General features: G+C 40.1%; 1 protein-coding gene across 1 annotated transcript in view; it reads left to right on the top strand.

Moving 5' to 3' along the window:
* fat2 (FAT atypical cadherin 2) overlaps window positions 1-22225 on the top strand; it is a 125838-nt gene that overhangs the window by 53235 nt on the left and 50378 nt on the right. The window contains exons 11-16 of the mRNA XM_059345583.1: window positions 1547-5214; window positions 6165-6561; window positions 10060-10259; window positions 11564-11717; window positions 12401-12634; window positions 17296-17682. Coding sequence (XP_059201566.1) covers window positions 1547-5214; window positions 6165-6561; window positions 10060-10259; window positions 11564-11717; window positions 12401-12634; window positions 17296-17682 — 5040 coding nt within the window. The remainder of the gene's footprint in view (window positions 1-1546; window positions 5215-6164; window positions 6562-10059; window positions 10260-11563; window positions 11718-12400; window positions 12635-17295; window positions 17683-22225) is intronic.

Below are 22225 nucleotides of genomic sequence, written 5' to 3'. Positions count from 1 at the left end.
GACTTTATCTTTTTATTGCCTCTTTGTTTGTTTTTCACACCACATATTACGCTAAAATATCTTTTCTTTCTAGAACAGTTGAGCTCTATTACTTGCATTCTCCTGCAGAAGTGTAGGTTATATCCTGGAGATTCTGCTGATCATGTGTGTTGGAGATGACCCCAACTGCTGCAGTGGCCCACATTATGCTGCTCAGTGTATTTTAGACTGGAAGAACATCCATCTTTACAAATAACTGTCCTAGATTCAACCCTTCTGATTTTTGTTTTTTCTTGACTCCAGAGCAGTTTCTCTTATGTGAATAAAATTAGTAATTTTAAACCAGAAAGAGTATGGCTCACTGCAGTAGAGTCAAGAAAAGGGCACTTTCCATCTCGATGATAACCTGGTTGGGTAAAGTAATCAGAAACTCTAATTAGATACATTTTTGTATTGTACTTTTGGAAAAGTTCAACATTTTCCCTTTCTAGCCAGGAGTTGAATGACATAATTCATGCCTATTTCATCCATCTAAAACACACAAACCAGCATCTTTCAATCTTAATTATTTAGCATGCTACATCTTGGTTTTTTTAATCCGTATAAATACAAAAGTGTGAAAGAAACAATATTATCGGGTTGTATGTGCCATATTGTTTCCTGGCCAGGAACAGTGTTTTCCAAACTTGCACTAAAAAAACACATTAGTTGTTGTGGAATAATCTTTTTTTTTTTCAGAAAACAAGACCTCAAGACAAATTGAATGACCTTCAAAATGCTTTGTAATAATGACAAATATATTGCTAATGATTAAAACCAAGCTCACCTCCACTGCCTGCTTCTTGTCAAGGATTTTCTTGAAAAAAAAAATCATGTGTAAACATCCTTTAAATTCATGGGACTTTGCAAAATCATTCAGCTCTACTCCAGGTGATGACTGAGTAATATAATATCCAATATAATCATCTTTTGGGGGGGAAATATACAGTCAACATATCTGATAAAGTGGATTTTTTTCAGCTATGAGGCCATGTTTAGCAAGATCTGTGGCACTAATTTAAACGGACAGAACTATATTATTACACGTAATCAAACCACGGTTTGAATAAAGTGAAAAGTGGAAATATTAAATTTTGAATATGTAATGATTCTTTGTTCAAGTAAAAAAAAAATAATTTATATAAATGTGAGCACTGTAAAACATTCAGCAGCAAGTATTTCCATGAATACGCTTTGTGTGTTTTGGATCTTCAGGGCAAATTTCAACCCAGACTAGTAAAAAATAGTTATTCAGAATACAAAGAAGCAAAAAATGATTAAATGTTGTTCCAAGGGCAAAACTTCAAAGCAAATTCATAGCTAAAAAAAAAAAGCAATTGGAGTAGAGTTCAAGTATTCAATAAAAGTTTTCACATAATTTATTTTTTCAAGAAAATATGCAACATGAACTAGGAGGCTCTGAGTAAAACTATAGTGCTACATAAACATAAACAGCATAAAAACAGTAGGAATTATTTAATTTAGCATTAATACAATTGTGTAACACATTATTTTCTTTCCTTTCCAGGGAACATCGACAACATCTTCTCCATAGACCCTGAGCTGGGCTCCATCAGTGTGTCCAAACCTCTGGACCTTCAGCCTCAGGACCAGTTCCACCTGACGGTAAAGGCCACAGACCAGGGCTTCCCTCAGCGCAGCGACATCTGCTCCGTCCACGTCTACGTCCGCATCTCCGACCAAACCCCGCCCGCCTTCCCCTCGGACGAATACCTCACAGAGATCAGCGAATTAAGCACCCTCGGAGCACCAGTGGTCACCATCTTGGCCTCCAGCCCCGCTTCAGTGCATTATGGGATAGAAAGTGGCAACACAAATGGAACGTTTCATATCAACCCCTACACCGGGTTGATTTCAGTCCAAAAGTATCTTGATTTTGAGAACTGTGCCTCCTACAAGCTCAAAGTCACAGCTTCCACCGCGGCCGGAGCCTCGTCCACCACGGTCGTTTTCATCTACGTGATTGACGAGAACGACAACGCTCCTGTTTTTCAGCGGCTGGAGTACCTGGGGCAAATAAGTGAGGCAGCACACATCAACAGCATGGTTATGGGAGAAAGAAACACCCCTCTGGTCATTCAGGGTTCAGATGCAGACAAAGATTCAAATTCTCTACTTGTTTATGAGATCCTCGAACCGGAAGCTCTGGACATCTTCAAGATAGACTCTAGCATGGGCACCATCACTTTAATTTCACCGGTTGACTTTGAATCGAAGGCCGAGTATCACTTCACGGTTCAGGTAAAGGACTCGGGGGAGCCATCGCTGTATGCAATAGAACCCACCAAGGTCACCATTCGTGTCCTGGACCTGAATGACTGCCCGCCACAATTCAGCACCCCTGTGTACGAGCCATCCATCATCTTCCCTGCTGTCAGGGATACAGAGGTTGTGCGTGTGATGGCTCATGACGCAGACTCTGCAGTCTCATACAGCATCACCGAGGGGAATCTTCACAATGCCTTTTCAATTGATCCCAATACCGGAGTCATCACCGTGAGCAATGTGTCAGATTTCAGGTCATTTTATCAACTGGCTGTCAAAGCCTCTGACGGCCTCTACAAAGACTCGGCTACCGTCAAAGTGAACATCACAAACCTGACAGCCAGCGATCTTGGGTTTGAGCAGCAAGTTTATTCAGCAAGCGTTACAGAAAACTTAAAAACAGTCAAGAGTTTGGTGGCACTTAAAGTGACAGGTTGCTTTTTAAATGAGCCTCTTTTGTTTTCTGTTGTTAACCCAGTGGGGAAGTTTGTGATTTCCCAAACTTCAGGCATTCTTGAAACAACAGGAATCCCTTTTGACCGAGAGGAACAAGATGTTTATGACGTTGTGGTGAAGGTAGAAGACATGAGAACACTGCAGAGGACAGCTACCACCCAGATCAAGGTTTTCATAGATGATGTCAATGACAACGCTCCACAGTTTCTGAACTTGCCCTTTTCAATGATGATTTCTGAAACCTCTGAACCAGGAGATGTTTTATATCAAGCAACCGCTATTGATCGAGATCTGGGAGAGAACGGGTCCATCTTGTACTCACTGGAGGAGGACTACGACCTCTTCAGGATTGACCCTGACGTCGGCGATGTGTCCCTTCAAAGACCTCTTGACTTTGAAGCTCTGAATAAGTATGCATTGACAGTCCTGGCTACAGATGAAGGCCAGCCCAGTCACACCGCCGCGGCTCAGCTCAGTATTCAAGTGAGGAATCAAACCAACCCAGTTTTCCAGACCCTTCTGTATCCGCTGAAAGTCCCCGAGAATGTCCCCCCATTCACCACAATCCTGCATGTCCAGGCCCGGAATCCTGAGGGTTATCGGCTCATCTACAACCTTGAAGAAGAAAATGCCTCGCAGCACTTTCACATTGATTTTAAAACCGGTGTGTTGACCATCACCAACCCCCTCGACTATGAGAGCCAAACAATGCACGTGTTGACAGTTCGTGCGACTGACTCTGTGACTGGAGCTTTCTCTCAGGCCTCCATTGAAATAGAAGTTGAGGATGTGAATGATAACGCTCCAGTTTTCTCAAAGCTAACGTACACTGTGATAATCGATGAGGGACTCCCGATCGATACTTCTGTGTTACAACTTTCTGCTTCTGATAGGGACTCTGGCAGAAATAAAGATCTTACCTTCCAGATAGTAAAAACAGAGAAGAACGAGACAGACTTCTTTGAGATTGATCCTCATAGTGGGTTGATTGTCTTAAAACAGGTGCTGGACCATGAAAAAACTAAACACTTCAATTTGAAAGTTAAAGCTACAGACAATGGCACTGTTCCTCTTAGCAGTGAAGTTCTCGTCTTCATAAATGTCACAGACGTCAATGACAACCCACCAGACTTTGTCAGCTCCCAGTACGACGCCACCCTGGATGAAATGGCAAGGTGCGGCCACATAGTCATCAAAATCCAAGCCTCAGATCCAGACACGGGCGACCTGAACAACCTCAAGTACAAAATCCTCTCAGGGAACGAAGGCCGCTACTTCAACATCAACGAATCCTCAGGAATCATCTCTTTTTCTAACGTGTGTAAGAGGAATCTGGATCCATACTATAACCTGACGGTGGCGGTGTCTGATGGAGTGTTTCAGAAGACGGCGCCAGTCAATATCGACATGATAAACAGCAACAGGCACAGTCCGCACTTCAAGCAGAGCATCTACGAAGCAGAGCTGGCAGAAAACGCAGAGGCAGGAACTCGGGTGATCCGATTGGCGGCCATTGACCCGGATGACGGGCCATACGGCAGCGTCGACTACACCATCATAAACAAGCTCGCAGATGAGAAATTCTCCATTGGCGCTGACGGGCAGATTGTTACGACACAACCACTGGACAGAGAAAATCCCACCCAGAGAGTCATCGCTATCAAAGTGATGGCTAAAGATGGCGGCGGGAAAGTGGCCTTTTGCACGGTGAAGATTATTCTGACAGATGAGAACGACAACGTTCCTCAATTCAAAGCGTCACAGTACCAGGTGTCAATTCAGTCGACTGTAAATAAAGGCTCCCCTGTCATTCAAATCCTGGCTTACGATGCAGATGACGGCAACAATGCAGATGTCACCTACACAGTCGAGGAAGCAGAAGAGGTAGCAGAAGACATTATTGAGATCAACCCTTTCACCGGGATCGTGAGTGTCAAAGAGAGTCTTGTCGGCATGGAGAACAAGATCTTCAACTTCAAAGTGAAAGCTCGTGACGGCAGCCTCCCTTTCTACAACTCCACCGTCCCCGTTCAGCTCAAAGTCGTTCCTCCTGAGGTTCCACTCCCAAAGTTCTCAGAGCCGCTCTACACCTTCTCTGCCGCAGAGGACGTCCCCATCGGGACGGAGGTCGGCTCGGTGAGGGCGGACTCCGACATGCCGCTAATTTACAGCCTGGTGAACGGGAACACAGTGGAAAGCAACAAGGACAAAGTTTTCAGTCTGGACAAAGAAAGCGGGACTTTGCTGCTGCAAAAGACGATTGATCACGAAAAGACGAAATGGTATCAGATAGACGTGATCGCTCAGGGGAACCACAACGGGACGGATGTTGCATCGCTGGTGTCGGTCAGCATCCAAGTCCAAGACGTGAACGATAACCAGCCGGTGTTTGATGCAAACCCATACAGAGCCTTCCTGGCTGAGAACATGCCTACTGGAACCACTGTTATTCAGGTGAGAAAGTTTCCGTCTTTATCATTGATACCAACTGTGGACAGAACTAATTTAAACTGTATGAGGACCATCAATTTTGATGTGCAGGGTATTAAAATGTTTTTTTTTTCATATTAATACTAATCCAAGGCAATTTCAGGTGACGACAAGTTAAACTAAAAACGTCCTGGAAGCATGACAGCTATTAAGGTTTACACTGCATCCATCCGTCTTATTGTTCAGGCTAGAGCCCAACCAATAGGGGACTTTTAAGACTGGTACGACACAGATTTTAGAGGGGAAAAATTCCCAGATTACCGATATAGTGCATCTTTTAGCTGGAATGAAAATAGACTCTTTTTTTATGGTTTGTGCACTGATATGACTCTGCTTTCTTAAACAGTTACTTTTTTTAAATTAATATTATCATTATTATACATGATACATACAATGTTTTACATTGTCACCCAAATCTAGACGTGAAAACTGAATAAAAAAACTAATAAATAGCTAAATAAAGATATTTACTGTATGTTCAGTCTGGGTCAATTTCTGACCATTTAAATAAAGAATCAATATAAAAAATAAAATAGCAAAATAGTCTAATATTGGCGGACTAATAAATGAGTTGGGCTGTAGTTCAGTATTCAGATAATTTAGCTCATTCAAAAGGAGCTGTATCTCCTTTTTATCTGGTTTTACTTGTTAACAACTGCTACAGATATGTAGCTCAATAAAAAATAACAATCGCTGAATTGGATTGATGGGAGTTTATCATGGTCTGCTGCTTAGACAATTAATAAACCACCCTGCAAAATTATCTCTACTGAAAGGAAAACATAAAAAGTGATATAATTCTTCTTCTCTAACTCCCAGGAAGACTGCAAACAAGTCTAAAATGTCAGCACAACAATTTAAAATGCTTTAATTCAAAGCAAAAAATTGACCCAAATGCTGATTCTGACCCCCAGGTGACCGCCAACGACCCGGACACAGAGACCAACGGTCTGGTGACCTACAGCCTGGAGTCTCTGCCTGACGACACCACGGGGGACATCACCGAAGTCTTCTCCATCGACGGGGACACCGGCTGGATCACCACCATGCGGGAGGCGGACTGCGAGGCCACCAGGGTGTACAGGTTCAACGTGCTCGCCACGGACCACGGCGGCGACATCAAGCTCTCCTCCAGCGTCCTGGTGGAGGTGACTGTGACAGACGAGAACGACAACCCGCCCAAGTTCTCCGATGACGTGTACCGCGGCTCGATTGTGGAGAACAGCAGCCCCGGCGAGGTCATCGTCTCAATGACGACCACGGATGCAGACGTGTCGCTGGAGAACCGCCTCGTGACGTGTTACATCACAGGTGAGTGAATCAGAACGTATTTATGAGTGAGTGTGTTGCTCCCCTGTGTGTGCAACATATTAACTGTGTGCACAAAAATGTGTGTGTGTCAGCTAAATTACTGTCCCATTGAAGATTTGTTCGCTGTGGGATACATCAAGACAACGAGGCGAAATGAAATCTCTGTTAATCGGCCTCTACTGAGTCATGATGTTACATTATTCAGCCAAAGATTAATCACAAACAGGAGCTGGTTTACAAGCCGACGAGAGCTGAATACCAACCGGATGCCCCGCAGCTAACAACAAAAACAAAGCCACGAATTAATGCAAATCCTCCGTTTTTCCTCCAGACAGTTAAAGCCGGACCGTTCTAAAGGAGCTCGCTGTCACAACATTGTTTTTGGAAAGTGTAACAGAGGAACATTTGCATTTGGATTATTTATAAATGGTAGTGTTTAGTCTGACTGTGACACTGGCCTGTCAGAAACCAAACAAAAACAAAAGCAAGTGTTGGATATTAAAGTTCCCTCCACTGGTATGATTGATTTAACAATTTTACTTATTCAGTGTCCGTCTGCAACAGACCTGATTCACAAAACAAAATCCAAAATTCATAACTTTGATTTTTTATTTTATTTATTGTTGCTCATCAGGGTCAGAAACACTGAGGCCCCTGGACTTTTCATGCAATCCAGTACTTTTGACCAGACACAAAGAAAATTATCCAATCCTGAATGTTTTTTGTGGTGGGTTTTTACATTTATTTTTTTCATTTTCTCTCACTACATGAATCCTGTTTCAAAGACTCTCCCCACTGCAAAAAAAGCCACATTTGAGGATAATTAGTCTTTTTTAACCTTTAATTAAAATGTGCCTACAAGCATTCACATCCTCTCAGCTATACATCTTTTCCTCTCAGTGCTGCAGGTTATTTGTGTAGAGGAGCACTAAACTGGTGTTTTCTCATTGCCAAAGAAAACCTTCAGACTTGTGTGGCAACTTTCAAACAGCTGTAAAGAATTCATACGGTTTCTTTCTTGTGGTTGAAGCCTCAGAAGGTTTTTATTGTGGTTCTTTCACAATTTGGCACCTGTTGAACAGGTGGTTGATCACAATCTGCTGAGGCCCGGTGTCAGTCTCCACCTTAACTGGCGTCATGTGGTGGTGCTAAAATGAGAGTGCTGTAAGGGCTCAAAATCGTTTTTTTAATAGGAGCGGAACAGCACTTTTCAGCAACATATGTCATACAGTTTACACAGGAATAGGACCAGTGTTACAGCACAGTAAGACAAGAAAATTAAAGTTTTGAGTTCAAAAGTTAAGGGGAGTTATACAGAAAGTTAACTGTGCAGTTAAGAATGATAAAATGCTACGTCTACTGTTTGTCATTGTGTGCAAGTTAAAAAATATAAATATGCTGCAGGCAGCACAGTTCTGGCAAATATGGCACGTATTGCAATTTATATGTATATAAGTTGTGTTGACGTTTTTATTTTATTTTTTACTTTCTTCACAGCCAAGCTTTTGCTTAGTTAGGTAGATGATAGGTGACTAAAACAATAGGAGTATTTTAGAAGTGAAAGTTTGTCTCCTAATTTGCCTGGAAGCTAAACAAGATTTACTTTGCTGCAAACTCATACATCTATAGTCCCATGAGACTAAAGCAGCAGCTACATGCCTGGGTGTTGCTTTAGATTCAGATTTAAAAAAATAAAACTAAACTTAAAAACTACATTTTATTGCAACCATAAAGAAGGTAACCGCTGAAAAATGTACTCATTGCAATAATCTAATCTTTTTTAGATAAAAGCCTTCTTTTTTTTTACTTGTCTTCTAAAACATTAGATTGAAAAGCTTTTACTGTATAGTATTTTTTATTTTTTTTATGTAAAGCACTTTAAGCTGCATCTCTTGCATGAAAAGCACTCTTTAAATAAAGTTTATTAATACTATTATTATTAGCAAGATTAAAAGAAACGTTTGATGAATAAACTAGGTGTTTGATGGAGCTTATTTCATTCTTTAATCACATGTCTTTAATATGTCCCATTTTAAATACTTGTTAATGTTTCTGTGTAAATTTTATTTGCCTAAACACCCATGTACCAATGCTTGCTTTTCAGTGTTTTAATGTCGCAGTCCTATGTATTGTGGGTAATTCTCTCAGCCGAAGTTTTCAGAAATGCAGACTTACAGAAAGTTTGCAAAAAGCCCTCAACATATCTGCTATACCGCCTTCGAACACTTGACAATTTGACAGTGGGGCAGCTTTAAACATTGACTTTATCTGTCTAGACAGAGAAAAAACAGTTTTCATCTTCAAGATGAAAGTTTGTAAGAAAGAGAAGAAAACAATAAAATGCAAAGCACCCGGGTGAGTCAGCCTAATGTTAAAATATTCCTCTACAATGCAGAAATTGAGGAAAAATCAAGATGGCAAACAGAAATTATTGCATTATTCATCAGGAAATACGTGGCAGCAGAACTCAATATCAAAGTTTCTGCTGTATTAAATGAGAAAACTGTGATTAAAAAAAAGCCTTTATATTACTCTGAGGGTAATAGAAAGTTAGAGAGACACAGTAATGAAAGCAAAAGCACAAAAACAAACAAATAATCAGCACAATCAATAAGAAACTCAGTGAATTGCAATGTCAAAGCTTGTACGTTTCCATATATTACTGCTGTCACAGCCTCATTCTCTTTTATGTGAACAAACATCGCAGCTCAGGGAACAAATAAGAAAACAACATTTACATAAAGTGTGAATGATAAGAAACAGAATCACCCATGAAAGCCTCAGACACATTCACACACATGATGGAATCAGAATGTTGATGAAACTGTTGAGTTTTTTGTAGATGAAATGTTTTAAATACTTGGTTAACGTCAATATTGTGCATTACCCTTAGTCTTAAAGACCAAATATTATTACCATTTATTTAAAAATAATCAGCAGGCTAGTCTATAATGACAATGAGGTTAGTTACGGAAAAACTCTTAAACTCTTCCTAGTTCCCATAAAGTTAGGTGGAGAGGTCTGGTATTTTATACAGTTGTGGTTGACAAGATGTAGAAGGTTTGTAGTGATTTGCGTAGTTCTGGCACAACACATATTCTACTTAGCAGAGAGGAGAGGACAGGAGAGACTGGAAACATGACAATACTTCAATATGTATAGCATGTAGAGACCCAATTTGTTTTTCCAGTATTCATGACACGTGTGCATTTGGAAAAGTGTTGTTGATATGAATTCCACTTTATTCCAAAAATAATAATAATAATAAGACATGTTTGATTTGTTCCCCCTTCTTGCCATGATTGTGCTGATTCCATAGAGCTGCAGAACTTATAGATTTCATATATATATTTATATATTGCAGTGAAATACAAGGACACAGTGACTTTAAAGAGCAAAAAACACCCTGAAAACGGCTTGCAGAAGACATCACCTCAGTAAAAACAAAATAAAGAGAAACCTTCTTTCTATTATCTCACTTCTTCACCCTGCCTGCAGACGGGGATCCTTTGGGCCAGTTCGCCATCATCCAGGAGGACGAGGGCGAGTGGGGTTTGATCGTGAAGGAAGCTCTGGACAGAGAGACCAAAGACAGATACACGCTCAGAGTCATGGCCACCGACGGGAAGTTTGAGGCTCCGGTTGTTGTGGAAGTGCACGTTCTGGACATCAACGACAACAGTCCGATGTGTGAACAGGTGAGGAATTATTTCTTTAATTTACAGATAATATTAATAATTTATCCTCATTTATCCATCTGAAGATAACAACAGCTTGTCGGCCAAACTCCCACCTGCAGGATGATTAGTGCAATAATCTTTTTCTTGACTGGGAACAGTTAACAGGTTTTTTATTTTTTAATTCCTTTATTGCTCCAGTAATGATTCTCAGTAAGTTATGTTTTCATTTTCAAGTAATAATGCACGCTGCCTGCCTCACGGTGCCATCAATACTTTCACTAATAAAGAATCTCATCAGCTTCATTGAAGTGAGTCGGTATAGTAAAACTTTTACTATCTTGTTATTGGTTGCAATCAGAAGAGAATTCCTCCCAAACTATAAACCCCTCCTGCTCTCACATATGGCTGCAATAACACAACTGAATACAGTAGATCCAACTGTGCTGCGTCAGCACTCAGACCCTCTCCTCCATTCATATTTTATTGCACAGCGCCCACACACAACCACCAACATGTCAATATCAGTCTGAGAGGGACAACTCTGCACTCCAAATTAGAGATGAGGGATTGTTGGAGCTCTGAGCTGCACTCAATCAAAACACTGAGACTTAGTGGAAATTTCAAGTAGTAACTTTTGTGAAGTTTGTTAGTTTGTTAAATTTTCACTGAAAATGTTGTGGTAAAGTAATATTATTTGGTTGGAAATGGATCAACATTTAATGCAGTTACACAAGAAAATGCAGTATAATGACCGTGAATAGAGTCGCAGAAAAGGTTATCTATTTATCTTGAAACTTCCCTGTGGTTAATTTGAATAAATCTTTACACTTTTATTAAGATTAAGATTAAGATTAAGATTAAACAGTAAAAATGATCAGGAAAGTAAATATCTTTGGTGAAAATATTTTAGACAGCAAACCCCTCCAAAACAATTAAAATCCTATATATTTTTAACACTAGTTAGTTAAAGTGTGAGTTATTTCTTTATTTATTCAGATTTGTCTTTTTTTACTCAATTTAAAAAGTTAATTTAATTGACACATTTGTCAAAAGAAACTCAAAAAATATATCCTCAGTGTATCAGCAGGCCCTATAACCACTTTTTGAATTACATTTTCTGTTGTTGCAAGAAACTTTTGATGCAAAGAACAATTGCTTCCCAATATGCTTCTAATAGTGACTTCTGACTGGTGCAAAAAGGTCTTTTCTCCTCATTACTGGCCCCCAGTAGCCGGATCATTTTATTTATGCAGCACTCACTAGCTTGACTAAGGAAAGTGCTATGCAATGATTATTGTTATTATCCTCCTGCTCTGTTCCAGCTGGTGTACACAGAGGCGCTGATGGAGAACTCGCCCCTCAATATGTTCGTGCTGAAGGTTTCAGCCTCAGACCCGGACGTGGGAGCTAATGGCCAGGTCTCCTACACCCTGCACGGTCCCAGCGCAGACAAGTTCCATCTCGACCACAGAACAGGTATGACGCCGTCTGTTTGGGGTCAAAACACGGCTGCTGCCTCTAAGTGAGCGGCGTGTTTGACTTGGTGATATCATCAGCACTCAGACACGCTCTCTGCCGAAAGAGACAACAACATTTCTATTGTCTTTCCTTGTTTTGTTTTAGAAGCGACTCACTGACATCCATCACACTTAATTTCTGTCATAACATATTTCTCTCATCTCTTCAGTGACACTTGATTGGCTTTAAGAAATTAAACAGGTTTTAATATTTTTAAAAATTTAAACAAGAGGAAAATATTAAATGATATTTAGAATGTAAACGAGGAAAATGTAAAAAATAAAATAAAATAAGGGACATTATAGATAATAGACTCAACAGTTTAACACAGTAGAATAATAACACATCATTAATGAATGAATGAATGAATGAATTAATTAAGAATATCAAAATTATTCATTATTCAATCAGCCATTATTTTTCACCCATCCAATAAATTAGTTTCTGGTGTGTAATGAGCCTCACTGAGCTGCTAGTGTGGTTGAAAAAAACCTTAAATCTGTAAGCTGCTAATAAATGGGCATGAATTGTGTTAAATGAAACATTAAAAAATAATGATTTTAATATTATTTATTTATTAAACTTGACATGACAGGGAAATTGTTTGTCATAACTCCAGCTGTGTGTCCGTCTGTCCTCAGGCGAGCTGTTCACTTTCTACATGTTGGACCGCGAGAAGGAGGTCGAGTACAACCTGGTGGCGAAGGCGACTGACGGCGGCGGGCGCTCGTGTCAGGCCGACATCCGGCTGATGATCCAGGACATGAACGACAACCCACCTCACTTCTCGTCCAGCCACTACGAGGTCACCGTGTTCGACAACACGACCGTCCGGACTCCTGTCGCCGTCATATACGCCAAGGACCCGGACACAGGTAGGCTATTAAATGTCACTGTGAACCTGCACGTACACACAAAACCACAGAGAGAATTATAATGTTTCTGTCAGGTCAGAACATGTTGCGACACCCCCTCTGTCCCGCCATCAGCGATCCTTAACTCCACTAAATCCTAATACACAGCTCGTCTTTGTGTGTGTACAGTGTATGATTGTAATATCACTAATTCTAAACATAATAAAAGACTAAGCCGTTCCCAACAGAGTTTTGCTTTCTGAAACGCCCACCTGATTGCTCCTCCAGCTGTGCTGGTACTTTATCGTGCTGCTCAGGTATTTTAACCCCTTCACCTCGTTTGCATTAGCGTCTGGCCCTGCTTGTTAGATCACAGTTATTTTAAATTTAATAGCTTCTGTTTGGTGATCCACAGACTTTTCATCTCTCACCATAGTCAGGTCCAATTAGTTTGATTTATCACCTAATACCTGCAAAACTAATGTTGCCTGAACTGTACTTCGTATCTAGAGCTGATTTCAGTTTGTCCGTCTGTTTGTCTGCAGGATTACAGAAAAACTACTGGCTCTGTTTTTATTTTACTTGGTGGAAGGGTGTAGCCTAGGACATAACCAGTTACATTTTGGAGCGGATCTGAATAGCCGGGGGTAAACACAAATTATTTACCCTTGTCATTAACATTGTGATGTAGGGTGCTGCAATCTTGTTGTGTCAGAATCATCAGATAAAAGAGTTCCCGAAGGTCTCACGGGTAGAGTGCATACCATTTAGACTGATCCTTGCCACGGCGGACTCGGGTTGGAATTCGGCCTGAAGACCCTTTACTACATGTCTTTCCCTCTGTCTCCATCTTCCATTCTCTCTGTCCAATCTAGTAAAGCTGAGGTATCATCTCAAAAAAAATGGGACGCCCCCTTAAATCGTTAGAACGACCCAGAGAGTTGGCTAAAATTTTGGAACACATGACATGCCTCACCTCTTTGCTTTTCAAGTGCATTTATTTATTTTTTAGTCACTGTCACAACTCAGAGAGCTTTACAACACAAGTCAGCATTTATTAGTTCACACACACATTCATACACTGGCAGCAGAGGCTACTAAACAAGGTGTTACCTGCTCATCAGGAGCAATAAGCACTCACACTCCATGTCACAGACATCAGGAGCACTTTGAAGTTCAGTATCCTGCATAAAGACACTTTGACATGCAGACTGCAGACTTGAACCACCAACTTTCTGATTAGATGAATTGCTCTTCGTCCTGAGCTCCAGCTGCCTCTGGAAACAGCTGGCAACATGATGTTTTTAACACTCTGAGCAATAAAATGCACACTTAAGTCAGAAGACCGACTTTTAAACTCCTGAGGAGTTTGCTTGTGAATGCACCATTAGTCCTGCCCGAGGCAGTTCACTGACCACTCAGTTCCTGTATCTGTGTCACATGGGTTTAGTTCCTGTCACGCCCTTTTAGGAGACGAGCAGCAGGTCTATTGATTCCAATGAAAGTGAGCACAGGCTTTTGTCCCAGAAAGTACACATAGGAGCTGCTTTTTCACAGGCCACGTCTTCTGAACATTCTGATACAAAAATAGCATTTTTCTAACTGACTAATCAGGAGAAAATAGACTTTGTTTGAGACCAGTCTCTGTCTCAGCAACTCTCTCTCTTCAGATCTGGCAACATAGATAGCAGGAGCATTAGCCAAAATCTTGCAAGAACAGTTTACATTTCAGAACATTCCAGCATTGGTGAAGCTATAAGCTGTGAACATAGTATTATATATATATCTGCTAAATACCTGCAAAAACTCTACATGTTTACTTCTCACATACTGCATCATAAGAGAACTGAAACAAACTCACAATATCTTCTAGTTTAGTTGTGTTTTAGTGAAAGTAATAACCAGCATGATTCAGCTTCTTTCATCCATTCTTTGTTTGTTCATTCGTCTCGTCCTTGTTTTCATTGTGTTTTGATTTTTTTTTCTTCTTTCCTGTGATTTATACTATACTCTTGTTTTTTTAATCTTACTCTCACAAATTTGTCATTCTGTTTGTGTGTTTCAGCACACAATTTGATCTCACAGTTTTTTTTAATCACCTCAGTGTTTTAGCAGCGAACAAACAGAGTCAAATCTGAGCCGGTCTCTTCTGCCTGCTGTTTGAATGTTTTATTCATGTGTTGCCTTTGATGCTTCGTTGGTTTTTTAGGTGTAAACAGTAAAGTCAGATAAGAGTAAAGTAAAGCAGGCAGTTTCCTCATCTGAAACCAGATGTAGCGCACAGTCAGTGCAGGCATGTGTGTACACACATACACACACACACACACACACACACACTACTCACACTTGAATAATCACAGTTCACACAAGAGGATCGATAAAAATGCAGAAAAACACCCACAAATACAAATATTCTGCTAATATACACATACAAACACACATGCTGGTCTATACAAAGAGATCAACAAATTCAGACAGGTACACACACGCACAAACACACACACACACACACACACACACACACACACACACACACACACACACACATGAGCAGACAGAACAGGTCAGCCACTCCTTCAGATGTGCAGCAGCTTGTCCTCTTTCTCTACGCAGAAACTTTCTCACAAACAACAGTGACTAATGAACTCTTTTTTTTTCGGGGATGTTTAGTTTGCCAAAAAAATGTATCAAAAACACATTAAGAAAAAAAAGTAGTACATTTTGTTCTGACAACCTTCTTTGTGATTGAAAAGAGAGATGAATCTGTAATATGATGCATGTGTATCATTAGCATCTTTCTCAGATTCCTTCAAACTGTTTCAGAATTAGATTTATTGTTGGAACATTAAACACATAATGGACATCTCACAGAGAGCATCAGGAAACATGAAGAAAGAGAGAAAATGCCATCAACAATCAACAGTTAAAAAACAGATCCTGTCAAAAGCAGGATTCTAAAAGTCAACCTTCAACCGTAGCGCCATCCGATTAATTTTGCAAATACACTAACACCAGAAATACTTCTTCCCTCTGGAACTTGCCACACCATCTGTTTGTTGAGTTGAAAACGTTGACCTTTAATCACGGCACTCCCATTAGTCTGTGTAATTATCCCAAAACAGCAGCTCCCAAATGCTTAAGCCTGTAACTTCTTAAAGAAAAACTCCCTGTTCCTGTGAGCTGCAGAGTGTTTTTAATGGGGGAGCAGGTAGAGCTGGTGATTAACCTGTGTTCTTCGTTATCTGATAATAATAATAACAACGAGGCTAATACTTTGTGTAAGCGTTCAAGCTGAGTCACCACAGATTGAGTAGCGTTTCTTTAAATTAAATTAAATGTCTTTTCCTGGTCACAACACGAGGCATTGGCTCAACACTTGCCTGTGTGAGCCAGGATCGATATGTATGAACTGTTCAATATCCGGCAGGCTAAATATCTGGATCATTTGGGAAGTCTGCCTGAGAGCTACAGCCAATGAAAGCACAGTAGACGGGTCGAGGGGAAACCTGGGAGAGAGGTTGCTTGTGTAGTACAGACCAAAGTAGTTGTTGCACCTCGAGGTTAGACAATAAAATAGTAAAGACAGGGAATCAGGAATCAATGTATTTTGGGAACATATGTGCCCCCTAAACCTAACCCTTCTTTCCCACTTTGTTTTATTGCTGCTACATACAAACAGCCTGGAGCTCTCGTTTCTGGCTAACATCCATTTTTGGAACATGTTTTTTCATCAGTTAGTCAGTCAGTTTGTGACAACAGAACAACTTGAAGACTCTAGACTCACTGTGAACTGTACAGCAATTTGACGATTATGAAAGTCTGAAAGTCGTGGAGGGAAGTTTGCCCTCTGTCCTTTCCTCCTCCACCACCACATCACTCTTTTCCTCAAGACATATTTAAATTTTATGTGCAGAGATAAACTGCGCTGCAAATTATTTGGTTCTTACCAAGATAAAAAAAAAACCTTAGAAGTGGTGGATAATTTATAATGTTTTAAGAGTTCATTTCTTTTTTTTAAGTGTTCAACATGCTTATTTCTAGATTTAACAATCTTAATTCAAGAAACCTTGTCAAATTAAATTATCTGTCCATGTAGCAAGATAATTTCCCTCAGATTTAGTGTTTTATCTTGTTTTTAGACACACCTTTTTTGCAGTGTCTATGCTTTCCTTACGAAAAGCTGTTTTTACTCCCAGTGCATTTATACATTTGAAGAAAGATTGTCAGGAACATTGCAGCTTCTGGGAGCTACTTGCAGGTTGTTAAAAAAGAGTTTTATCAAAATAATGTTGCTATGACGTTGACATTTTATTCATTAAACCCTGTGCGCACTTGTGGCTTGTGACCTTCTGTAGTAGCAGAAAAAACCCAACTAGATACAAGGAAGAGTATGAATTAATTTAATCAGTCTTTGGCACATGCATAAAAGCTTCTTGAACATCAACATCTCAACATGTTTCTAATCTTTTAATCACAGAGTTGAAAGTGAAGAAACGTTTTTTATCGTAAACACACCCTGTGGAAATCCAGATGTGGTTTTCATAACGGTAGCAATTTGTTTTCTCTCTCAACCAAAAGAATCCAGGTGTGGTGCAGCACCACGTCAGACACGCAGCTCACACTCAGGTCACATGGCTGAAGAATCAAATGACATGTTAGATGTTATTTATTTTCTCCTGCAGGTATAAACTCTGAGGTGAAGTACTCCCTCCTGGCGGGCGACAGCGGCTACTTCTCCCTGGACGAGTTTTCGGGGATCCTGCGTCTGGAGCGGCCCCTGACCCCCGACACCCCGCCCACCTTTGAGCTGAAGGTGAAGGCCACCGACCGCGGCCTGCCTCGCCACCTCTACTCTGTCGCCACTGTGACTGTGGACGTGGTCTCCCTGGATGACTACCAGCCCGTCTTCCTGAACTCGGAGTACACCGCTCAGCTCCCAGAATCCTTAGCGGTCGGGTCGGAGGTGCTGAGTGTCTCCGCCCTGACGCGAGACGACAGAGGGCCGGATCCCATCTACCGTATCGTGTCCGGCAACGAGGACGGACGCTTCCTGCTGGACAAACGATCAGGTAAGAAATGTTTTTATCCGTCTCCAGCCACCTCCAAACAAATAAGACCAGCTTTCACAAGATGCATTATTTTATATTAAATGGCCAAAGCGATGATTTTAAAGGTCAGTTTATTCATCATGGAGAATAACACTTACTCATCCTGTGAGAACAGTTGTATATCGTCTTTTGTGGTTCTGAGGGATTGTACTGCCCTTTAAATTTGTCTAAGGTGGACACAAAGCCAGACATCCAGACTCAGGACCCCTCTACACGTGTACACATATTTTGATGAATTGCGCTCCCTCCGATTCAAAAAAATCTGTCCCTGTGACCTTCATTTTACTAAATGTTTCTGTCCACACTAGAACGAAAAAATGGGAGTCAAGCTGCACCATGTAGGAGAAATAAACCATAAACAACAAGAAATATTAACATCAAGGTTGCAAAGTGCAGTATGAAAAATGCTGTAACTTTGTCTCCTAACTGTAATCTTCTTAACCCAGGAGACCAGGACAGATGCTAAAATTGATTGAATAAGAACTCTATAAACCAGCACAAAGCTGGAAACAAACATAAAAGCAGAACTGCTTTAAATTAATTAAATTTACCTCCCAGGTGCCCTAAGGCTTCCACTCAGCTCAGCATTTATGTAGTAGCTTTACAGTAATTAGTAGTTTCTTAAAATAATAATAATAATTGTAACATTTTGTGTGTTACTGCAACACCTAGAGCCCATCCAAGCTGGATGCCACTCTCAATTAGTCATTTAATTTAATAATTTTTAGCTCTAAAAGACTTAATCTTCTCTTTCACCAAACTTTCCCATTTAAAATAATATCAATATTATGATTCAGTCTTATGCTTGAGGGAACAGAATGAATCATTCCTTTTGTTTGTTTTGATAAATGAACATTTAACTACTTTCATAAAAGTCAGAGCTGAGCTTCTGATTTGAATTTAAGTAGTTTAAGAGTTTCTTCTTACGTTCTCCGTCCCCTGCTGGGTTTAAAAACTTTGGAGTGAGCTGCAGTCTGCCCCTTTGGACGGTGTGGGACCATCTCACTGCTTCCTGCCAATAAATCATTAAAGGGCAGCTGGTCAGAAGAACCGCAACCATTGATCACTGTCCACTGCATTCCTTTCATTATTCGGGGGGAGCAAAGAGAGTTTCAAAAGTTTGAAAAGCGATCAGAATCTCAGACTGCTGGATAAATAAACAGGCACTGGTGGGAAAATGTAAGATATGTGGCAGATGTGTTTTTATTCAAGTTGCACTAGAAGAACAAAAATTTAAATCAACCCTCTGAACCCCAACAAGCAGTTTCAGCAGACTCGTTTTATATTTTACTCAGTAGAGCCTTGTTTTTCACTGCAATATGTACAATATATATATAAAATCTATAAGTCCTGCAGCTCTATGGACTCAGCTCAATCATGGCTAGAAGTGTGAACAACTCAAACATGTCTTTGTGCAGAATAACAGAATGACAGAAATCATAAAAAAAGAAAAAACGGAAGTTGGTTTTTTCTAAAAATATATATATTATATATAAACACCTTTCCAAGTGCCCACAAGTGTCATAAATACTGGTAATAAAATGAAGTGGGTTTCCACATATACTATATTGAAGTACTTGCAAGTTTCCAGCCTCTCCTGTCCTCTCCTCTCTGCTCTGTGTAAACAGATTTTCAGTGAATATTTGTCACGTGACTGTTCTTCTCAGCAGAATCAATCATGGCTTCACAGTGTTGCTGAGGAGCAGAATTTAATGTTTTTAACAGGATCGGGTTAGCGCAAACACTTTTTGGCAACGTTTTAAATGAGACCTGTAGAATAAAGTGATTCTGACAGAAATATATTTCTATTTCCATATTTAATTTTAAGCTTCTTTTTGGTTACTTTTTCTAAGGGAAACTTTCGTAACCAATGATCTGTGTATGGATTGTTGGAAATGACGATAATGTCTGTTTTTGCTGTTTCTTTCTACAAAGTAAAATGAATAGCAGCAGTTGAACTAGAACTGAACTTGAACTTATTTTAAAAGTGATAAATCCTTCATTTGCTTTGTAAAACTGCTCTGATGCCTTTAAATGTGGCTGAGGAAAACAAGCTGTGTTTTCTCTCTGTATAGCTTGCATTAATCAATAAATCCCCTGATCAGCTTTTCCTTGTTTACCCTCTCAGTGTGTAGTTACATACAGCCGGGAACTGAACTAGTAAACAAGGACACTGAGTTAACACTGAGTAAACACTGAGTTTCTTTCGAATTTCCACTGAAAGTATCGAGTGTCACGACCAAAACAAACCAAATTACTTCCCTGTCCATGTGTGAAGCTCTTTCACAGTGTCTCAACCAGCCTGACATGCACGCTCAGCATCTGTGTGTAGACATGTCAGGAAGGAAAATTCATACAGAACCCAGTATAACCAGCACACACACACACACACACACACACACACACACACTTTGTAAAACTTGTTGCACTCATCTCACAAAAAGCAAATAAGCATATTTCTCAATGTGAACTTTTGCTTTAAGCAAGCGCAATCGTATTCAGGGACACACGGCTCCAAACAGCCTTTACACATGAATAAATGTGTAACTTAAAGGTTTTAAGATTCAAATTGTTGAGTTTTATTAAGAAATTATTTGCTTATATTTAAATTGGTTGTTTATTAGGGTAAAAACATGCCTTTATTGATTTGTTTTCAGGGAATTTGTCATGTTGAGTTTTGAGTTCACCTTGGTTCTCAACACTGACTCTGAAATACAGGAAAGTAGTGAAATCATCAAGCGCACTTTAGGAAATTAAATTCATTAAAAGGCACTTTTTAACACAAGAATAAGTTAAGCTCCCTGGTTGAGAGCAAGTGCAAGTTGAATAAAACTCCTCAGTGAGCAGTTCAGACTAAAGTTGTCCTTGTTTTTGTAAAGGTTAATTTTTAATCAATAGTTTTCTTTCTTTTTTTTCACCACTGCATGTTGGAAAGAGAATGACTCACTGGTTTGATGATAATTTATGAGTTTTGTTTTTTGATGTCCACAGAATAATTCAAAACTATTAAATAAATTATGGAAGCCATGCGTCATCAGGCCGCCTCTCCAAGGCCGCCGTTAACAACGCAGTTTTAATCAGTAAATCTCCCGCTAGCCCCGGATCAGAAGACACGCCGCAGTTTGTCATTTCTTACTGCAGGTGGCAGATGGACGAGGCTTTACCCGACGTGACAGTGTAATGTGCCGCTGACTCACAGGGAAGTGTGTGACAGTCCACATATCTCTGCAGCTGAAAGTTAAGTGTCGTACCAGCTGACATCCCACAGTGACGAGGAGCACACAGTACACAAAGAGTGAGCATGATGTACACATTTTTAATGACTACATCATGTTAAAAGTGAAATTAAAAAGGTGTTGCTTTGCATGATTAGTAAGTATAGCATTAAGGAAGACTTAGTACACTTTAATGAGAGTTAAGGATCTGTTCCTGCATATGCAAGTGTGCTGTTGTCGTTTACATGTCTGCAGAATCATTAATTTGGGCTTCATTTGTACAGTCTGCACGGTGTCCTGCTGATGTGAGCAGCTGACAGAAATGTTTGCAGAAAGTGTCAGAATAAATGTTGGCGTTGAAGTGGGGCCCTGTGGCTCACTGGTAGAGTGCATACCACTTATGCGAGACCTCATCGGTTCTGAATTGGTCTGAGTTCCCTTCACTGCACGTCATCCCCACCATTCTCTCCGTCACTGTGTAATGATAGCGTGAATGAAATGGTGGCATTGTACAGATACGTTGGCTTTCGAAGTTTCTCAACTGATCGTTGATTCACAGTTTTAAACATCCAGTTATGATGTGAATTGAAACAAAAAATACTTGATTATGTTTAGGCAGCAAAACTGCATGGTTAAAGTTAGGAACCAGATGATGTTCAGGGTTAAAAACATTAACTACTGGACATAGATTCAATAAAGATTTGGTGGGGATAAAACTGGATGCATGATATCATAGAACGTTGCGTGTAATGTAGCATATTTGCATACAGAAGTTATTTTTTGGATAAACTTAACATAACACTAGTGTCTGTTTAAGCCATCCAACCACCCCAATCTCCTCCCTTTGCAGACTGTGACACTCATATCAATGTAATGTGGTTTGCAGGAACGGCCAACGTTTTTTTCCTAGTGACTTGGCTAAAAATGCACATTTCTGCTAGATGAGTTTGTGACATGAATCCCTACTGAGATGATAAAGATAACTTAGTGACTATTTTGGCATCTGACAAGTCTTTAAACTCACAGATCTGTTACTGAAACTGGAATTTCTACTTCATCGCCTCCGCAGTATGTGAAACAACACGGCTGTTTTCAGTCTGAACGTGTCCTTCTTTATGGGGATCTTTTTAGGTTTTACACCATAAAAGCAGGGACATTTTCTAGGAAAGTATGCACGTCACGTTTTCAAGTGTATCAGAGACTGTAGATGCAGAGGTCATAGGGAATAAACTATATTACTGAAAGTCACATGTACAAATCAGTTTGTTTGAGTACGAGAGCCTTATAAT

This window comes from Centropristis striata, chromosome 12 (genome assembly GCF_030273125.1).
Source record: "Centropristis striata isolate RG_2023a ecotype Rhode Island chromosome 12, C.striata_1.0, whole genome shotgun sequence".
In the NCBI taxonomy this organism is placed as follows: domain Eukaryota; kingdom Metazoa; phylum Chordata; class Actinopteri; order Perciformes; family Serranidae; genus Centropristis; species Centropristis striata.
This window is presented reverse-complemented; position numbering and strand designations above follow the sequence as displayed.